Source organism: Equus quagga, chromosome 2 (genome assembly GCF_021613505.1).
Source record: "Equus quagga isolate Etosha38 chromosome 2, UCLA_HA_Equagga_1.0, whole genome shotgun sequence".
NCBI classification, from domain to species: domain Eukaryota; kingdom Metazoa; phylum Chordata; class Mammalia; order Perissodactyla; family Equidae; genus Equus; species Equus quagga.
The window spans coordinates 53,464,686-53,486,188 of record NC_060268.1 but is presented as its reverse complement, the minus strand read 5'-3'; the positions used below and the strand labels follow the sequence as shown (position 1 = coordinate 53,486,188).

At 34.9% G+C, this 21,503-nt stretch overlaps 1 protein-coding gene across 12 annotated transcripts in view; it reads right to left on the bottom strand.

The window, feature by feature from the left end:
* Positions 1-4,499: 4,499 nt before the first annotated feature.
* RNF111 (ring finger protein 111) overlaps positions 4,500-21,503 on the bottom strand; it is an 84,127-nt gene continuing 67,123 nt past the window's right edge. For 7 of the 12 annotated variants that reach the window (XM_046654001.1, XM_046654002.1, XM_046653992.1 and 4 more), the window contains 8 exons: positions 19,517-19,775; positions 15,054-15,402; positions 12,980-13,132; positions 12,213-12,339; positions 8,752-8,844; positions 7,845-7,940; positions 6,680-6,807; positions 4,500-4,998 (listed from right to left, as the gene is read on the bottom strand). In XM_046654001.1, the coding sequence (XP_046509957.1) occupies positions 4,881-4,998; positions 6,680-6,807; positions 7,845-7,940; positions 8,752-8,844; positions 12,213-12,339; positions 12,980-13,132; positions 15,054-15,402; positions 19,517-19,775 (1,323 nt within the window). In that variant the 3' untranslated portion in view covers positions 4,500-4,880. The remainder of the gene's footprint in view (positions 4,999-6,679; positions 6,808-7,844; positions 7,941-8,751; positions 8,845-12,212; positions 12,340-12,979; positions 13,133-15,053; positions 15,403-19,516; positions 19,776-21,503) is intronic. The other 5 variants (XM_046653993.1, XM_046653994.1, XM_046653999.1 and 2 more) reach the window with 5 other exon arrangements.

The window sequence follows — 21,503 nt, the reverse complement described above, 5'->3', positions numbered from 1 at the left end:
TACTAATGTATCATATAGGACAAGTCTAAAAGCTCAGCTCATGTAGGTGGTTTCTATATCCTTGAAGTATGCTTGTCCACTTCTGTCCATGGTGACTTTCAGCAGCCATTGTTCAGTATCACAGTGAGGGCATCAAGGGCCCAGTGGGATTTATATATCATTAATTTGTGACTGAGACAATGGGCAAATGACCATTTCACCAGCTGATTTTTATGAGAACCCAGCTATCTTCCTAATATACTACCATGTTGCCACCCTTCCAGTTGGTCTTATCCCATTTCTGTTCCCCACTCCTACCCATTTCTGCCTACCTCTGATTTCTTTTCTCTCTTAACTAGCTAGAAGATAAAATATATTTGTTCTATTAAAATTAAAATGTCAGTGTGTGCAAGGCACTGCAGGGAACAGAGAGAAGAATAAAGTATGAGCCATACTCTCAAGTTCAGAACAAGGAAGGGGAGAAACACAGGAACAAAATTATTATTAAGAGGCAGAACGTATAAAATACTGAGCACTATGGAGATGAGTTCAAAATGGGGGTGGATGAGGGAAGGCTTGCTAGAAGGGGTCATTTGAGCTGAGCTTTGAAGAAAGGGTTAGATTTTAGCAGGCAGAGATGGCAAAGGCATTCAAGAAGGAACAATGAGAAAACAGAAAGTAATCTCAGGCCTTTGAATCACAGACATGTTAAAGCTGCAACAGATTCAGAAAGTGAGGCACCATGGAAAGTTTTTAAGGATAATGACTTGGTCAAAACTTTGCTTCAGAAAGCTGACCCCTGGGGGCAGCACGAAGGATGGATTATAGTGGGTTGGAAAGCTAAAGGTTTCCCAGGCAAGATGTAACAAAACTCTGACTTGGATGAGTGTGGAGAATGAAAAAATGGAAACAGGTTGTAGAGGCATCTTTGGGGAAATGACAGAACCTTGGCAAATGACTGAATTCGATGGCAAGGAAAAACAGTTGTAAGGTAACTTAAAAGGTTTGAGTGGTTAGGATAAAATTTTCTCTCAAGTTACCCAAACTAAGTTATAAATAAAAATACTAACTATCATTGCTGATTTCTTTGGGGGCAGGGGCAGGTCATTTTCTTACAAAAGGAAAGCCTTTTCCTTGGCTTTGCTTGCATTCACCTTGACCAACAGGTCAACATTATCTATCCTATATGGGTAACCAGGTAATTTGTTGCTGGCTGGGCAGGATGCATGGGTCTGTCTCACTCTAGGGCCTATAAGCTTGCTCAGAAGCAGGGAGACCCAGAGAGGTGGAAAGAAACCTTTCTTGTGCCTTCACGAGCCTCCACTCAAACAATTCTTTAAAAGCTGGACCTCATTTGTGATTATCCATGTTTTTGTTTTTATATGCCTTCTATAAGCTGCTCCCAAATTCCTGACCCACAGAAACAGACTGTGATGTTTAAGCCACTAAGTTTTGGGATTACAAAGCAGCAGATAACTATTTCACAGCAACGGATAACACAGAACTTTAGGGAGTGTGTGGCTAACAGTGAAGCTCAAGGAACCCAGGCACACCACGACAACTTATTCTCGGAGCAAATACTAACAGTGTGGCAGTCTAGATAGCAGTGCGGTGAAAGGCATCCATTTTTTTTAATAGCACGTTGGGATGCAGTGATGGGAGACTGACCACATCTCTTCCACTTCCCCTGTCAAAACATTCTTCCTACAAAGGCTCTTGAGAATCTAAGGCTTAAGTTGTTCAAAGCTGCACAATTCAAAGCCCAAGTCTGATACCAAAGCCTATATTCTTCTCACAACTCCAAAAAATCTTCGGTGTGGCCTACGAATTTGTACAGAATACACAGGAGAAAAAGGAGATTGTCCCCAGGAGGCCCAACCACAAAATTGGTAACGTTAATTTTTCTTAGTAAGAGGTGGTTTTTTCAACATAGTTTTATTTTTTAATAGAATTTATATTATTTTATTTTATTTTTTGAGGAAGATTAGCCCTAAGCTGCTGCCAATCCTCCTCTTTTTGCTGAGGAAGACTAGCCCTGAGCTAACATCCGTGCCCATCTTCCTCTACTTTATGTATGGGACACCTACCACAGCATGGCTTGCCAAGCGGTGCCGTGGCCGCACCCGGGATCCCAACTGGCGAACTCTGGGCTGCAGAAGCGGAATGTGCCACCAGGCCGGCCCAGGACATAATTTTTAATTCAAGAAAACTATTGAAATCCATAACTGAAAGAAGATATTTCAACCTTGATATATCCAATACTGTAACACATGAAGTCTTGAATAAGCAAGAAAATTTACTGTTTTCACAGGGTATGGAAGGTAAGCTAGAAATCAAGACGCATTTTCTACAGAATTAAACTATTCCCATTTGTGAAAAACTAACAATGAAATGTCCACAGAGTTTATATTTTAATTTCAGTGTTACAAATACCATTTTAAAACAGAGCTAGTTTTCTGTATGTCAAATTGTTATGGTTCAAATGAAGTGTGCTAGCAGCTAAAATAAAGTTACCAAAGTAAGAAAACTCTTTCAAGTATCAGTTTATCACTTGCATATTAACAACAATAAAAATAAGGATTTGCTGACAAGAGAATCTTAGTTTTAAAGTATTTGGACAGCTACCGAAATTTTCATTTTGACATAAGATACAGCAGGATATGGAACACATCGAAGCAAAGCACAAAAAGTTAAAATATTAAAAACTATTTTCTTCCTTACTTGTTTCATTACTAATTATATTTTTCTGTAACTAACTGCAGTAGCTTAATAAGCTCCTGTATTAACAATTCAGGTTTATACCACAAATACTTGCATTAAATAAATTTTAAAGTAATGATGCTGTATCTACATAAAAAACCCTAGTAGCAATTATTAAACAGGTCAACAGGTAGTCATGCATCTAAATCTGATGTAATATTAAAAAATAGAGAAATCTATCTGTACTTCTTCAGTCCCTTGGCACAGACCCTGGGTTTTCCAGTGGCACCGTCCTACATTCATCACAGGTGACTTGAAGACAGTCTACTTGCTCTTTTCCCCAGTAAGACAGCAGACATGGGTCACACACACTCTCTCTCTCTCTGCCCCCTGCCTTTCTACAATTGCAGCTTAATCATCAAGTATGCTTTTTAAAAATTTTATATCCAAATTTCTTAACCATAGCCCATCCTCCACCTCTACTCATATTAGGTTGAAGCATGTTGATACTGACAATTACTACAGTATAACATGTACTAATACAAAAAAAGGACAAGCAGCCATAACTGAATGAATACAAACACCAAATTATGCAAATATCAACCTGGGTGAGATCACTATTTTTGAATTCCAAGATGTTTTATGTAAACTGTTTTATAAAAACTAATTATGAAACACAAAGACAATAGAAATATAAGTTATTTATTAATCAATCCACTTACAAAGCAGGTGGCTTAATGCAAGCTTATTGACATCTTCACATATGACCCATGGGAACATGTCTTCCACATACAGACAGTGATATTACTGACTGATGCATTTGCAATCTGGGGCATATTAAGCATATTTAGACAAATAAAATTAGGCTATCCTGTATATGAAAGTATCTTGATAATATGCATCCTCAAGTGGATTAAAACTTTCTCCAAAGGAGAAATGTTAGTACGTTAACTTATCTTTATATTCTATATTATGCAGTAAATCTTAACTATAGAAATTAAAAATTTTAAATCAGTGATCGACTCTTGGTAATGTATGAAGTGGGAGTCTAAAACCAGAGCAACAGTAGGTTGACAGTATAATTTGTGCCTCACAGTATCTGCAGATTTACTGTTTTCAAGTTTAAAGAGAAATAAAACAAGAGACATGTAGATTCGGCTGACTTTATTTATCTTTAAACTAATAAAAATCCCTTAAAAGTGATCCTAAGACCTTCAGAAGTTCTATGAATGCATAGATACCTGCCAATGACTGCAATTCTAAATCCTGACTGTGTTTACAAAATCAATATAAGCAGATATCTTTTCTATACGTGCTTAGCAGAAGACTGAACAAAATTCTACATGTCTTCTTCAATTTCCCTAAAGTTTTGTTAAATCTGCAAGTATGTACAATCCAGCTAATTGAAATTAATATTTAGTGTTCATCAGAGCTGTTTCACAGCAGCAAAAATTTAATCAGGGAAATAAAGTTCTAAATGATGTAGGAAAAAGATAAATACAATCAGAACAGCAGTCTAAATGTATATCAATATTCAACTCTATCTGCATTGTGCTGAAGGAAAAAGATACACCAAGAAAATTTCTATTGATCACTCTGGTGATGTGAATACCACCTGCATCTGATTGAATATGATTTGTATTCTGTTCCCAGTATTAAGGATGGTATTTAACTCAGAACTCCATATTGTAAATATACAGCAGCCATTTTGTCCTAATTAAGGAATGTCTTAATACACAATATTATTTTCTAGAGGATCTTTATACATTAAACTAAAGTACATGATTGATTAAATTAAAGGTTAGTAATGGATAAAAAAATTCATAATTCTCAAGACCTGGTACTATGTAAAAAACAAAAAGACCACAAAATCCTACTTACTAAAGCAGCTAATCTTGCCTGCAAGTTTAGGGTCACAAGCCCATAATATGTGCAAAGAAATGCAATACAAGGAACCATGCAAAAATACAGTAAAATGATACAGGGAAAATGTCAAATCTAGAAAAAAAAGCTTTTATAAATACATCAAAATCAACTGTTTACATAAACTGTAGGTCTAGCATTAGTTGTACCATATAGCAGAGCCAGCACTCTAAGTTCAGGGCTTCCAAATCTGCGCAGGTAAGTCATGCCATCTTTGGTTGACTGCAGTACCAGGAGGATGGGAAGGAGAGGGAGGGCAAGAGTTCTGAAACATGGTGTCAACTTTCACTTGGCAGCTGGGCCTCAATGTCCACTCTGCATATGGGGCACTTCTTATTGGTAATTAACCACTGGTCAACACACACTTGGTGGAAAAGGTGCATACAGGGAAGGCGTCTATTATAGGCAAAGAAAACAAAAAGCAAAAGTTAATTTTATGACAACCACACATGGCATTTATTTTTAAACAAATGATACACGTAGTGATTCACTAGTGTTTTGAAGTTACTAGACATCTTTCTCTTCTGTAAAAAAAATAAATAAATAAATAACCACCTCTTTAATGAAAGTTACACCTATACTACATTAACAGTCTGGGCACTATGATGTATAAATGACCAAGATAATTAAGTGTCACAGCTATGGAACCAAACTATATAAAATCTCAAGAATTTTAAGAACAACAATTACACTGGCAATTATTCCAGTTTTGTTTCTATATATGAGCTGCCAATGCACTGAAGTTGGCAATATGTTCTGTTATATAATACTGCAAATACTTAATACCAAATCATTGCACTTGTGAAGCACTTTAAAAAATATATCTCATTTAATTCTCTCTCAAAAACATTAGAACTCATGTTGTAAATATATAGCAGCCATGTCATACTAACTAAGGGATGGCTTATATGCAATATTATTTTCTGTCTAGAGAATCTTTATATATTAAACTTAAGTATATGACTGATTAATGGTTAATAATGTTTTCATGGGAAAATTGTTATAGCCACTTAACACTATGCTAACTCTTTTAAAAGTAACTTAAAAGGAGATGTTTACTTTAGTACACTTCACTAAGTTATCAATTAGAAACTGAGAAATAAAGAAAGCTTCCAAGCAATACAGGGTAACACTAAATCTAGGTGTAACAGTGGGATAAAAGTTATGACTTAAATGTCCATTTCTACTGTCATCCACTATTAAGAGATGTCATACATTTTCAGACTTCCTAATATTTTATAAAAATAGTAGCTAAAAAGAAGTGTTCTAATTACTCCTTGAACAGTATTGTCAATACTGTAAAAATAGTTATCTACCATACTTATAAACCTTCATTGGAAATACAGTGTTCAAATAACCTTTTATGTGGCATGGGAGACAACTGTTTATAATTTTTTTCCTCTCAGCCAATTGAAGAAATATGCTAACATTTATCCTTATAAATTAGGGCAACAAAATTACCATACACTTCTGTTATATAAGTTATAGAACCTGTTTCACATGGGATTATGTTATACAAGAAAAAACAGAATAGGAACAAAACAGTTACTTAAGAGAGATAAAAAGAAAATGCCTAAAAAAAATGAATACTGGGTTAGCATAGTAACATTTTCTAAATCACACAGTTGCAAGAAAAGAATAGTACTATAATTTGAGAGGCAATTTTAGGACAAAATTGATTTATAAAAGATGCTGTAAAACAAATTGCATGAGCTAATCTGGATCCTCCCTTACCTTTGAAGAATACATATATGTAACTGTCTTGGCCACTAAAGCCTCTCGAATTCTCTTTTCTGAAAGATTTATATTAGACAATTTTGACTACAAAATTTCCATGGCCAAGTCTTGGTGTGGCCCTAAAACAGACAGTATACTTCCCATCCCCACCCCTGTGTTGGTAATACAAAGACTTCAATCTTTTTATTCTTTCACTCACTATAAGAAGGCAATTCTACACGTCAGAGAATGGCAACAGGCAAAACCAAGAGTAATCTTTATTTGGTTTCTAGTCTAGTTTCAAATAAAATCTCTCATATTAGTTCTGACAATGGATTTTAGATAATTAATGTCTAGTTACCTCACATCTTCACCTTCCTCTAAAATAGACAAACAGATAGTACATTTTTCCTCTGTGTCTTCCTCAGTCCCTTCTTCCCCATCTTGTTTGCAGTGCAGTTTCCTCTGTGAGAACCAATCAGTTGTTACCTTATTAGTAGAGATGACATTATTGAACAACTGAGTAAAATCTGTGTTTATTTGAAAAACAAAACAAAACAAAACCACATATTCACCCACAACTTAAATCTCAGGTACAACTGTCATAAACTAATGGATGAATTAAGTGACTATCATCCACTAAGTGTTCTTTTAAGACCCTTACATAATCAGCATCAAAAGCAAAATGTAAAAAAATTCATTAGTTTGAAACTATTTTTAATCCACAATTCGGATGATACACAATATAAACTCTATTTTTGCCCTATTATGAGCATAGCTAAATAAACTTTATTTTATTAATGTTTCAAATAACATTCAAATAAATTAATGTTAAGTGTAGTATTAGACAGGTGAAATAACAAATTCAGTGGTAATACCTCATTAATACTCAGAAAACAGATAAAAAGTACAAAGAACAGTAATTTTCACACTTTATTATTCTCTGTTTATCACAGAACATTGTTATTTGTTGAAAGAAACTTATTTAACATGTCTACTCCATAACTTCTAGATATAATACTGCATAAAGAATTGAGGGTAGAATATAAGAAATGTAGATCAACTAAATGTCTATCAAAGGAAGTGGCTAAATTATGGTACTGCCATATGGTGGAATTCTGTGTGAGCTATTAAAAAGAATATGGGTGCTCTGTGGGTGCTGATAAAGAATGAAAAGAAAATGTGCAGAACTGTGTGCATATCACTCCCTTTGTGTTATTTTTAAAAATGGAAGAAAAAAATATACATATGCACATTATTATAAATGCATAAAAATATTTGGAAGATTCCCTAAGAAGGCCTTAACCATGAGTTTTCTTCTGGGAAGGAAGATTGGGGTCAGCAGAGTAAGAAACATCAGAGTATCTATGTTTTTTATACTTATAATTTTTTAAAACCATATGCATGTATTGTTTTAACAATAAATAATGTAGTCGCCAGACTCCACAAACTCAAAGAAGGTCCATAATATTAAAATTTTATGCATTTCAATACTAATGTAGATGTTTCATAGAATAAATTCTCACCTTTTTGTATTTATGTGGATATGTACATCTTTCAATTGTCCCCTGGGATGCTCCACGATTGACATTTCCTAATCTTTCTTCCAAATGAATCAGTTCCTGAAGGTGAAGAATAACTAGTATTAAAAGCCAGGATGATTATTCCTTGAACAGCACTGTCAATATTGTAAAAGCAATAAAGTTCCATATTTATAAACCTGCAATATAAATAAAGTGTTGAAAAAGCCATATATGGTAAGGCAAATGGTTGTTTATCATTTTTTTCTCAGCCAACTAAAGTGGTATGGCAAAGTTATCCTTACAAATCAGGGCAACATATTACCACATGGTACTATTTAAGTCACTAAGTATGTATGCACGTGTAGGATGAAATCATTGTAGTTAAGCAAGGAACAAATCAAACGACTGTCCTAAGTCCCACTGACTCAACTTCCAAATTGGTAGGAAGAAACAAAACTTTGTCATATTCAAATGATTTGTTCTTCCTGAAAATTCAAATAAGAAGATATTTAGCTACAAACAGAATTACCCAGGTTTCTTTTTCTCCAGCAATGTTTCCCTAAAAATTAAGCTTAGTCAAAACCATTAAGGTCCCCCCTCCCACATTTAATGGTATGGTTCTTTATCTGATATTTATATTGATTTAATAAATTTCTACATTCTTTTATATTAGATATTTTCAATTACTCTTCTTTAAATACTTGGGTAACTTTTAACACTAAGATTAATACTGCTTTTAAACTTTTCTGTAATAACCTCCAGAAGCAAATCAGAAATTCAGATATTTTACTGCCTTCTCATCTCCAGCCACTGTGGCAACCCTATACAACTGTGTATACTAATAATACATACATTCTCTCTCTGCATTAAAGATACTGTGGCAAATATCTTCATCAACTTTATTACATACCTCAAAATTGCCCCTGAAAGGACCTCTGAATGATGTTCCATCCAATCCTGATGAAATGTAACGGATGTGAGGATAGCCTGCCATGTCAGGAACCTATTTTAATAGAAGAGATGGGCTAAATCAATTAAGAAGAGGTGGAGTTTTACTGTTAACAGTGAATAATTCAGACACTCAATTCTCTCCAATCAGCTACTCACAAAATCCAACTTCAGTAAGTATACATAACGCCAAACAAGCATTCTGTAACAAGGTCCTCATCAAATACAATCTTTTATATAATAACTTAAAATATAATCAGAAGAAAAAGAATAGCTGTTCTATGAGATAACAGGTTTCTTCTACTTGATTTATTTTGCACAAAGAATCCTAAGCAGAAAATACCTAAACTTAAGAACGATGCTCTTAGTGGCAGAAATGTATAAGGCGTAAAATTTTCATAAGATCTTGTCAATTTCAGAGAGCTTTATTAAAAAGTATTAAGAAAAAGAAATGCACAAAATTTCCCAACAAAACTTAACTTCAAGATAAAAGTTTTATTTCCTTTCCTATAACTCCTTAATAGCCAAAGGTACCCTACTCCTTTCTTTCTTTGGTTCTGTTAGTGAAAGTTTTAACAGCATTTTCTAATTTTTTGTTAGGTATAGTCTATCCTCATTATTCATGGATCCCTTATTGTGAATCTGCCTATTTGATAACATTTATTTGTAACTCCAAAATCAATACTTGTTCTGTCACAGTCATTCGTGGACATGCACAGAGCAGCAAAAAATTTGAGCTGCCGACATGTGTGTTTGTAGCTGAGGCAGAAGGTTCTGCCTCCTTCTTTCAGCTCTTATACTATAAACAAGTGTCTTATTTGCAGTACCATGTTTTTCACATTTTTGTATTTTTAATTGGTGATTTTATTCTTTAAAATAGCGCCCAAGCATAATGTTTAAGTGCTGGCTAGCGTTCCTAAGTTCAAGAAGGCTGTGAAGCGCAACTATGTGTAGATAAGCTTCATTCAGGCATGAATTATGGTGGTGTTGGCCATGCGCTCAATGTTAATGAATCACTAACATATACCAAATCGGGTGTCTTTAAACAGAAATACACATTAAAATAAGGTTATGTATTAATTGGTGGTTGTAACCAGAGGCATATAGTAACAACCCTGTGTTTACCCTAGGAATAATGGCTCAGTACTGGCTTACTCAGAGTTTGCAGCAACTTTACAGAACATAACTACTGTGAATATAAGAGTTGACTGTATTAGGAAACAGAAATTCTGGGATAGATCACCATTCTTCCATCTTTATAAACACATCTCCAAAATTATTTTTTAATCAGTTTTCATTGAATCCAACATACTATAGCTTTAAAAGACAATTCGTATGTGGAAAAGAATTTGAAATAAGCAATAACTTTTAACCTTCAAAGAGCCTATTATTTAAATATCTACAATTTTCGTTATTAATTAAGATCAATACTACCCAAGTCTCAGCAGATTACCCACCTCCTACACATTTCCAAGGAAAACAAAAAATCAGACAGGAACTCCTGCCCCCAAAGTTACTTAAACCTGCATTTGTCCTGTAACCCTCTCTAGTCTCTCTTCCTCTGGCTTTTATGGATGAGCTTCCTCTTTCTCCTATGCAAAGTTACTCTCTATCATCTGCCACCATCTTCTCCTATTTCTCTACCCCAGGCCATCTTTAATTAACTACTACCCATCCTTGTCTTCTATATCTTCAAACAAATCCTCTCTAATGTTGTTCTGTCTTAAACCTAAAAATACCTTCAAGTGTCTCCAAAGCTAAGTTATCTCCTTAAACCTGGAATCATTTCCCACTTTGCCTTCACAGCCAAGCTTATAAAGCACATAGTTTATATCCACTGTCTCCACATTTTCATCCTCCTTACTGTAATCTGAGAAGCACCCCATCTCCATCCCTCACCATTACTGAAATCATTCTGACAAAAGCCACCAATAACCACTCCAATGCCAAATGCATTCAACATTTGTCAAACTTTATCTTTTTTGTGGTAAGACACTACTGACCGCATTAATTTGACATTATTCTAACTTTGTTTCTCCTCAACCTCTCTAGGCAGTTCCCAGAATCCTTTGTTTGAAGTACAGTATTATCATTTAAATACAGTAATATCACTCTCCAAGGTTTTTCCAATCTCTTGTCAGTCTACACATTTTTCCTAGAAATCTAATCCACTTCCATGGATTCATATATTATGACAGATATGTGACACGTATGTATTACATATTGACAGATCACGACATATCTTTAACTCAGATACCAGTTTACAGTTTGGAGGTTCAGATCATAAACTTAACTTCCTACTGGAGATTCCACCTTGATACACACAGTTATCTCAGAATTAATACATCTAAAATCTAACTCACCTAACCCCTTCCCTAAACCCTCATCTAATATTTTCCAACTTAGTGAACAGCACCACTATACACCTGATAACCCACACTAGAAATCTGGGAGTCATCCTAAATATTACTCGAATGTGTCCCATCATTTTTATGCCAAATGCCACTGCCTGTGTCCAGGCATTCATCAACTTTTACCTCTTTTATTATAATGCCCTAACTAGTTTCCTTCCTCCCACCCTGAAATCTATTTTCTATACAACTGAGGAGGTGGTCTTTCTAACTACAATCTGATTAAATCACTCTAAAAACATAAATATGATCAGAACATCCCCCTTTCAATGGTTCCTGAGTCCAAGTTTCTTGGCAAGGTAGCTTTATTCCTTATTGCTGAATGACCCTCACCCCTAAGACCTAGAAATACCAGCTAACTTGCAGTTCCTTGTGTTTATGCTATTTGATAGCTCTTTACAAGCTGCAGCCACTTGAAGAGCACCAATCTCAATTCCAAAGCCTGCTCAGAAGTCACGTGTATAATCATACATGTTGGAACACTTCTCTGCAGTGCCTCTACCTCCACAAGACAAAACGACGCCCTTCTCTGTACTAGTTTTATAACTAGTATGTATTATGAAAAGCAAACAATAAATTTTGAACTTGTTCTTTAGAACTCAAATTAGTATCAACAAAATCTGAATCTGTTCAAATCAGATATAGAGAATTAGTACAGTCATTCTGCAGATGAGAAAATAAAGTATGAATACATCAGAACAGACCCATCACCACTTATGAAAGCATATGTCCTAGTGACAGTGCATCAAGACTGTCCTCTTGGTATAAAAGAAAAACTTTGCCACTTTTTTCATTAAGAAGTGTACATTTTACAATGCAAATACACATACAGACTTTAATATATTTAATACCTTTTTATAGCACCATTTCCACTTAATAATAATTCTAAAATTCTATTAAAACACCTGTAACTAATATATTAAAAAATAACTCCAGTAAAAATTTAATTTAGAAAAGGAAGAATATTTTTAGACGGAGAATAAATGAGAATTGTGAAAACTTCCTGTTTTACCATTAAAGGAAGGGCTCCTAACTGCAAGTGATGAAGTCGAGGTGGTGCGTGGTAATGGGCCAAGTGAGGATGCAACGCTCCAGGTGTGTAAGTAGCTGCAGTCACTCCAGCTTCAATTCCCAGTTCCCTGGCAAAGGATGAGAATGGTTTAACTTTTAGTTGTCCTTACTACCAACAGAAATGGGAGAGTGTACTTAGAAAAGCAAACACTTTCATACCTTATAAAGCAAGGGTAAACAAAGTTTTAGAAAGAGTATAATTGGTAAATGCCAAATCTTCATTTATTTATTCTCATTTTATGTTTTGCCTCAAAAGTCACTGTGGATCAAGATCTCAAGGACTGCCTACAGACAATGGATTCAGAAAGAAAATTACTGCAAATCTGCTTCCATCTCTCTAGGAAAGACCACAAGCCTAGGACGATGCAGGCTGGATTTCCCTTATCAAAAGAAGGGGTTAGGAGCGGTAAAGCAAATCTGAGAACAAAGGTGGGGGGTGGAGAAAAAAGTTGTGTAAAGTAGGATCCCCATTTAGGTAGTTAACTTTGATAGTAGACGCCTCTGAAAAACAACACCAAAGCTCTCTTCCTGTTTGACGCGGTTCCCTGCCCCAGAACTCAAGCTCCTACTCTTCTCTAGGTCTCTATAACTCGCCCAGAGGCAGTGACTCACAGCTAAGAGGGAATTCAGTTTTCACTAAAAAGCATCTCTTCTAGTAGTTTTACCATAAACTGCTGAGCAGAGTTTTGAAATAAACAAGATACTAACCAGGCAGATCTCTCTGGAGCCTGTCGAGGATGTGAGGACATAGTCTGAGGCACATGAATATGATGCCCATGACCATAGTTTGGGTGCATCCTATGTGGATGGGGTGGGGGGCGTTCATGTGCCCGCCTGGAAACACAGAACACAAAAAGACCACTGGAAATAATTGAATAATTGGTTATTTCTTAATGTAGAAAAAACAATCTAGTATTAATATATAAATATCTATAAATTAGTCATGAAATTAATTCTAAACAAATTATAAAAATATAAAATAAATTATTTAATAATTAATAATAAATCAAGAAGCCATAACCTCACAAATTCTCACTGCTCATTTATTACGTCTCCAATTCAAAAATCATCCAAGAAAAAAGGCAATTTTAACATTATCTTGTATACCTTCTTTACAGCAGATATTTAAAATAGAATAATAGGAATTGAATGGAAACAAACTTTTAAAAATTAAATACCCCAGAAAATGCTGCAGGCACAAAGTTATTTTATATAAACATATAAGGCAGGAAAATGGAAACTATTTTATTTTACTTCACTTTTATACTGTAAAATATTCACCTATTTTAATGAATAAAACTTTTAAGAGAAAAACTTTTCAGCCATCTGCAGTTTTTTTCAAACACATGCAAACACATGGTAACACATCTCAGAAACTGATATTAGCTCCATTCACATTCTTTATTGTGCATCCCAGCTTATTATATTTTTTCTGTCTAGTCTAAAGTCAGTCAAATTTACAAATATAAATGGTCATAGAGTCCTAAACAAATGGCATTTAAAAACAGTTCCAGGGATTCACTTTTATAGTCTAATTCTTATGTTCTATTAATTTCTAACACATTTAGATTTTGCATGTTTAATCTTGACGATTTAGGACAAGTAGTTCACCAGATACTGAAGATACAAATGTTAAATTGGTAACTTTCTATATAAAGAGTTGCTATATTAGAATGGCAGCAGTAGCCAGAGATTCTGGATCTAGCCTTAAATTATAACTAAAGGAAAAAGTTACACAAGTGCTAGATCATTAATTAGATCAAGAGTTTTACAAACATATTCTGTAAGGGCCAAATAGTGAATATTGTTGGCTGCAATATTAGGCCATATGGTCTCCACTGCAACTACATAACTTAGTCTTCATAGTATGAAAGAAACCATAGACAATACATAAATGAACAAATGTAGCTATTTTTCTATAAAACTTTATTTACAAAAACAGGCAGGCAGAATTAGACCAACAGAGTTTGCTGTCCTGAATTAGAAAATCATATCTTAACTTCCCAAAGAAAACAAAAAGTTCAATGATAGTCTTTTCATAGTGATTGGGAAGTACAATATTTTAATATGTAAACTTATAAATAAAGTTAAGAAATTGTTTTTTCTTTTTTTTCCGAGGAAGATTAGCCCTGAGCTAACATCTGCCACCAATCTTCCTCTTTTTGCTGAGGAAGGCTGGCCCTGAGCTAACATCTGTGCCCATCTTCCTCTACTTTGTACGTGGGACGCCTGCCACAGCATGGCTTGACAAGTGGTGCATAGATCCATACCGTGGATCTGAACCACAACCTCGGGCTGCCAAAGAGGAACATGCAAACTTAATTGCTGTGCCACTGGGCCGGCTCCAAGAAGACTGTTTTCTCAATGGCAGTTGTTGAAAATTTTACTAATACTCTTCTTCCCTCTTGTTCATAAATATAATAAATCAAATCTTTGATAACTTTATATGATGGCCCTCAAGATCATCAATTTTAACACTAATCTTTACTACGGAATACTGCAGAAAAAGACAAAGGGGATTGATTTGTAAAAATAAATGACCCTGGGTCATACCCTGAACGTGGTTTAATTTCACTAAACAACCAGACATAAACTTGTTTTGTTAACACTTACAACTCAGGATAAGACAGAGGAAGGTTCTAGTTAGTAAAGAATTAATTTATTAGTGAGCTGAGGATTTGATAGTTATATCACTTCTAAAGATTTTATAGTTTTAAAGACCAATGGAAATAGAAGAAAAAGGAATAAAGTGTGATTATCTTTTAAAAAACATAAAACATACGTTGGATGCTGCATCATCCTCCTCCTCTGAACTTCCATCCTCTGCATCATGTCATGAGGATGCAGTCTCTGTGCTGGAGGTGCTGTGGCTGGAATATGGTGTGAAATTGGCTGGTGTGTGGGAGGAAGATGCTGAGGGATTGGTGCAGCTGTACTGGCTAAATGAGTTGGGGGCGGGGGTGCCACAGGGTGAGACGTTGCATGAGAAGATATTTGAGAATGGAAAGCATGTACAGGATGAGGAATAACATAATCCACTTGAGGTGGCGGCTGAGTCTGAGGAGGAGGGTTTCCATGAGAGTGAGGGCAAGCAGAGGCTTGATGATGAAGTGGTCTTGTCAAAGAAGCATCTGGAAGAAAAACACAGGCACCATGCAGTTGAATATATATTGCTATTATACATTCCTATTGTATTTTACAAACATGTTAGCAAATATTTCACAGCTTCACAGCATTCTATTACAGGAATGTACCAAAATTTATTAAAGATATTGCCATTCAACTAAATTGGAAGCAACTCAAATGCTGCAATGAACATCTGTGTGTATGATTCCTCTTGTGCTCACTCTTTCATACATGCATGTGCATGAATGTACACACACACACATATTACTTACAGTTTTTACACCATAAATTCTTAGAAGCAGTTCTGAGTCTACAAGAATAATTTAAACCCAGATACCAGTTGACAAATTACTCTTTCCAAAAAGTTACCATAATTAATATTTCCATCAACAGCACACAGGAGTGCCTGATTACTCCTAAATCTTTTAAATGTGAATCTGAGAAAAATCTTGTATTTATAAACCATTTATATTTCTTCCCAGAATTGTCTATTCATATTCTTAGCCCACTGTTCACCTTTTTCTTCTCGACTTATAAGTATTCTTTGTTTACATGGAAGCTGTCATAATAAGGTATACATATGTTTCCAAATTCTTTTGTTAATTTTACGTTGCTATTCCCAAGTGTTTTGCTTTTGTGTAGTCAAACATATACATTATATATGTATATACATATATATATCTCTCTTGTTTGTTGTGTATATATATATATATATATATATATATCTTGTTTTCTTTTATGATTTACTAGTTACAGAGCACCATAGAGAGGAAAGAAACTTGGGAGTCCTTCCGGGCAAGACTGCAAAGATATTCTTTTATTGCTGTTCCTCTCTCTGCCCGCCATTTTTTCCTGTACTACATTAAGAAGATGAAGGGGGCATAGGGCCTATCTGCCAGGAAGCTGCCATGGAAATCAGCCCTTATTAACACACGATTTCCCCCATTTCTTCTTCCTGAATCTTTATGTTTGAAAGTAACTGTTGAAAGGTCCATTGAGGAATACACATCTCTCTTTACTCTAACAGATGTGCCTTAGGATTTCACTGGTGTGGAAGATAAACACATAGATAAGGAGAACAGATTAGGGTTACCAGAGGGGAAGGGAGTGGGGGAGGGCGAAAGGGGCAAAGGAGCACATATGTATGGTGACAGATTAAAAACCAGACTATTGGGTGTGAGCACGATGCAGTCTATACAGAAACTGATATATAATAACGTACACTTAAAATTACACAACGTGATAAACCAGTATGGCCTCAATAAAATAATTTTTTAAAATAATGACTGGAAGGAAACACACACACACACACACACGAGATGTGCATCTGTTTTAAGGTCTAAAAATATGCTTGTCTCTTCCATGGATTTCAGTCTGAATTTCATTTTATTTGAAAGATTTTCGTGGTAGTCTGGTATGGAGCTATGGCCATTCTCAGTTTCATTACAGAAGGATTTCCTTCAATTTTGAATTCTTTTGATTCATTCAGCAAGGGTGAAAGTTAGGTAACCATGAACTCAATTCAGCCATATTTTCAAAGGAAATCTTGCTAGCATGAATTTAAAGGAAATTTCTGCTAAGCTCAATGTAAGTTGTGAGATAAACTTTTAAACAAATTTTCTAAAAGTTATGTTTTCAAATCAATGCTTTACTCCAAGAAGTCACAAATCTTAGTACTTCTTGGTCATAAAAAGAGAAGGCACTATGTTTTACCATCGTTAACTATCTTTCCTCAAACTCAAGAGTATTTTTTCCAGTTTCACTTCAAAGTTTTCTATTTCTATAATCATTACGCAATAATATTCACAAATATTGTAAAATTTTAAAGTTTTGCTTCAAAATGAATCAATTTATTTAAGTTTAACTCTTCTAGTCATTTTTTTCAGCCTTACTGAAATATAATTAACAAATATAACTATATATTTAAAGTATACAATATGATGATTTGACATATGTATAGTTCATGAAATGATTTCCACAACCGGGCTAATTAACATATTCATCACCTCACACAGTTACCACCATTTTTTGTGTGTGTGGTGAGAACTTCAGCTATCATTATAATTCACCGTTTATCTAAACAAAACAGATTGCTAACCACTGTAGAAAGGTGACATATTCTGCATTCCTGTAGAGCATTTCCCTTTCTTCTCCATTTTATGTATTCTTGCCAGTAAAAAAAAAAAAAACCTCTTGACATTGCTTGGAAAAGTTCAACATGTCACTTTGACCCAGCAACTTCACTCCTAGGAAGTTATCCTACAGATAGACTTAAAAACTACCAACAATTTAAATGTCTACAACAAAGGATTAATTTAATATGCAACAGAATGTTATGAGGGTATGAAAAACAAGCTAGATTTTTATATACTAATATGGGAAAAATCTAAGATGTATTGTTAAATTTTTTAAAAAACTCCAAAATCAAAAAGCAAGAGGCAAATAATATGTTTGATATTATTCCCCTTTTTTAAAGGAGAGAGAGATATTGGGGCCAGCCTGGTGGCACAGTGGTTAAGTTCACACGTTCCGCTTCAGCAGCCTGGGATTTGCCGGTTTGGATCCCGGATGCGGACATGGCACTGCTTGGCACGCCATGCTGTGGTAGGCGTCCCACATATAAAGTAGAGGAAGACGAGCACGGATGTTAGCTCAGGGCCAGGCTTCCTCAGCAAAAAAGAGGAGGATTGGCAGTAGTTAGCTCAGGGCTAATCTTCCTCAAAAAATAAATAAATAAATAAATAAATAAATAAATAAATAAAGGAGAGAGGTATATATACACTTTTGGGTATACAAAGAAAATTTCAGAAAGATTTTACAATAAGCCTGCTACCTCTGAGATATTAAGATAGTGGGGATGTGGGGACAAGGGCTTTTAACTTCTCATTTTATATCATTCTGCAGTTTGAATTTCTTAGGATGTACACAAGTTACTTCTAGGATAGAAGTAAAACAAGTTTAAGTCTAAAATATTTATTTCTTTATCAGGACATTAAAAAAGGAATGGATTCACTTGTAAATGGCTTCAGTGTATTATTTTGAAAGGAGAGGGGCAGAAAACCACACATTTTGAGTTCCTAACAAATATCAAGTAAAGATAAATATCAACAAGTATTACAAAACAGCCTGTACATCATACCAGTGTTCATACAAAGAATTTGCCCATTGGCAGGTGCTTTGCAAAAACTAACTCTTGTTTCAAAACCTATTTTCTAACTTACACTTTTAAGTTGCATTACTGAAAAGGTAAATGACATACCACCAAGTTTCACCGTACAAATTCTGAGTTGACTCCAGTTGTGTCTGCATGACCCACATTTAAAAACTTATAGGAGCGGAAGAAGAAATCTAAGGAGATATATAACTGAAAATTATCCCTTGCATGGAATCAGAACAAAAGCAAAGTTCCTTGCCAACTTTCTGATTTATTCCTGGCATGAATTTTCAGTATCGTTTATCGAGTATTTATTAAGTTTCCATTGGATTATTAGCTTGTGATTTAACAAAGTAATAAATATATTTTACATAGCCTAAGGGTATTTCTCATTTCTTACCATATCTCATAGATTTCAATTTCTTTAGAAAAGCCATGTCTGATGTATTTTAATTGCCTGCATCAAATGTATATAGAAACCTTCCTGCAATTGGCAAAACTTTCTGTTAAGGAATTGTCTTATGCCTCAGTTAAGCTTCAGAATTCTTAGTCAAAATTTACTTTCCTGTACCCAGAAACAACTACTAACTAAACTTTCAAATTTCCTGTTACTCCTAAAGGATAAATCTAAATTCCCTAAAACTTCCTTTTATAGGAATCAAAGGTGCCATTCAATGTACTTCAATTTCATAGATATTAAAATATAAATGTTAAAATGTAAAAGAGACAAAATATACTTTTTATTTTCCTGACTCTTTTAAACAGCATCTGCCCTTTTTACTTTAGAAGACTGTTTGGGGGATACAGGTGAAGGGAGGATGAAATGGGAAAAAGTCATACCACTCTTAGGTCAAAGAAATACTAAAAACTTACGAATTAGGATTATTGAAAGGCTATTTCTTGAAGGAATGTACAATGCGTCATTCATATGCCTCTAAGCTCTCTGCCTGTTAATTTATACTTACAAGGAGGTGGCATATAATGTCGACATGATGAAAGTGAGGCTTGTGGAGGGGGCTGGGGCTGAGGCTGCGCAACCATGCTGGATCCATAACCATCTATTGATAACGGCTGACTCGGGGCAGCAGCAGCAGCCTGATGGCCAAAGATTGCAGCTCGGGAAGAAGAAACAGGACAGCAGGGGTCAAATGCAGATGCTCCATGAAAACCACCATTTCCATGACTTCTGATACCACTGTTGCTCAGGTCTACTGGCAATGCCTGCTGTATAAAGAGGAACTACATTTTATCTTTCTAAGGTTTGGTAAAAACATTGTTTCACGTTATATTATAAAAGTACTCCTAATGCAATCTTGAAAAATAGAATCTTAGAAATAAAAATTTGAAAATGGTAAAATTTTTAGTGCAAAGACCTACTGAGCACCAAGAAAATACTATGCATATCTTGGATTGTAAAAATTGTAATGATTATATACTTAAAATGTATAATCAATTTTTAAAAATTAAGTACAAGATCATGCTACGAGGTGAACAAAAGTTAATTAATGTGTTATTTTAAGGTCTATTTCTCTTCTACTATCTAGATCTTAGAGAGAAAGAAACTTTAAAACCATACTTCCATATTCTCCTTTACTCCAAAATTCTGATTAGTAATTTAGGACTCCTTTGAAAAACATATAATCACACCACTGAAAACATTAAGGTTCCAGGTAAAAACTTATCTGTCTTGTTTCTAAACTGCATATAGCAAGCATTCAACTGACACTCTAACAGTGGGACATTATCTAAAATAACAAAGGGCATAAGATCATTCAAGCTAAACCATGAGCTAGCTTTGTCTCATAACCTTTTTCATTTGCCAAAAAAACCTAACAACAATAAACCATTGATTCTTTTTAATAGGAATATGATTTTAGGGAAGGCCCATTTACTAGGTTGGAAAATAAACCAAAGAGTCCAGATTCCATCTCTACTCGTCAGTAATTAAGTTTTTTCCCCAAAAGGCATTTTGAAAAGCCCTAAGCAAAATACTTTGTCTTTTACTCTAGAGCAGATTTCAGAAACAGAACTGCTTCTTTGTATTCTTAAGTAATATAAACGTTTGCTCAGAGTTCAGAATAGCTGTGATTTAAAAAAATGTGATTAAAGAAAATAAAGATTTGATGTTATATATAGTATTACATAAAGGAACTGTTCAATACTGGAAGCTGAGGGGTTGGAGATGAAGAAAGCTAGGATAATGCATGTACCAGAAACCCAGGTCACCCAGCAGTCCAGTGAGGAACCACAGTGGTCTGTATTCTCAATGGGCTCCAGCCTCAGGAGATAACAGAAACAAAAGGAACTCTGGGTGCTAGTAGGGAAGGCGGATGATGGTACAGGAGAAGTTGTGGCAAGGTGAAAAGAGCGCCTTCCTTCCTCTACATTATGTGTCTACAATAAAGTAAATGTCTGGCCGCCTCCTTTTGAGTTGGCAAATACAACGTACGCCCTCAATTTGGGTAAATAAGGTTTAACAATAACATTGTGAGATTGTAAATTTATATTTACAGTTTAAATCCTTTCCCTATTTTCCTATTTAGGCTAAAATTTGGCAAATGGACTGGAGTATCAACATACTATGAAGGTGGGCAAATTTCCTATCTTCTTCTCTAGTCAGAACACTCCCAGAGAGTAAGTAAAGAAGGGTGAAGATCCTCCTAGAAGGAACCAAGGGTAAAGTTAAAAGTAAAGAATAAAAAGAAAAGGGGAAAAACCAACAAAGAGAACTCTCTTCTTCACAATTCCAATAGTTCATTCAATTCTTATTCTAGAAGGAAAAGGGAGGGTAAGCAAGATGGGAACAGAAATGTCAATATTACTTTACACCGATTATAAGTAATGCATAACACTAATTAAACTATTCTCTCTAAAGAGAAAGCTACACCCAAAGGAGTAGTAAGGGCAACAGAGAGTGAAGTGACTACTGCAACTTCTCTGTCATCAGGCCTA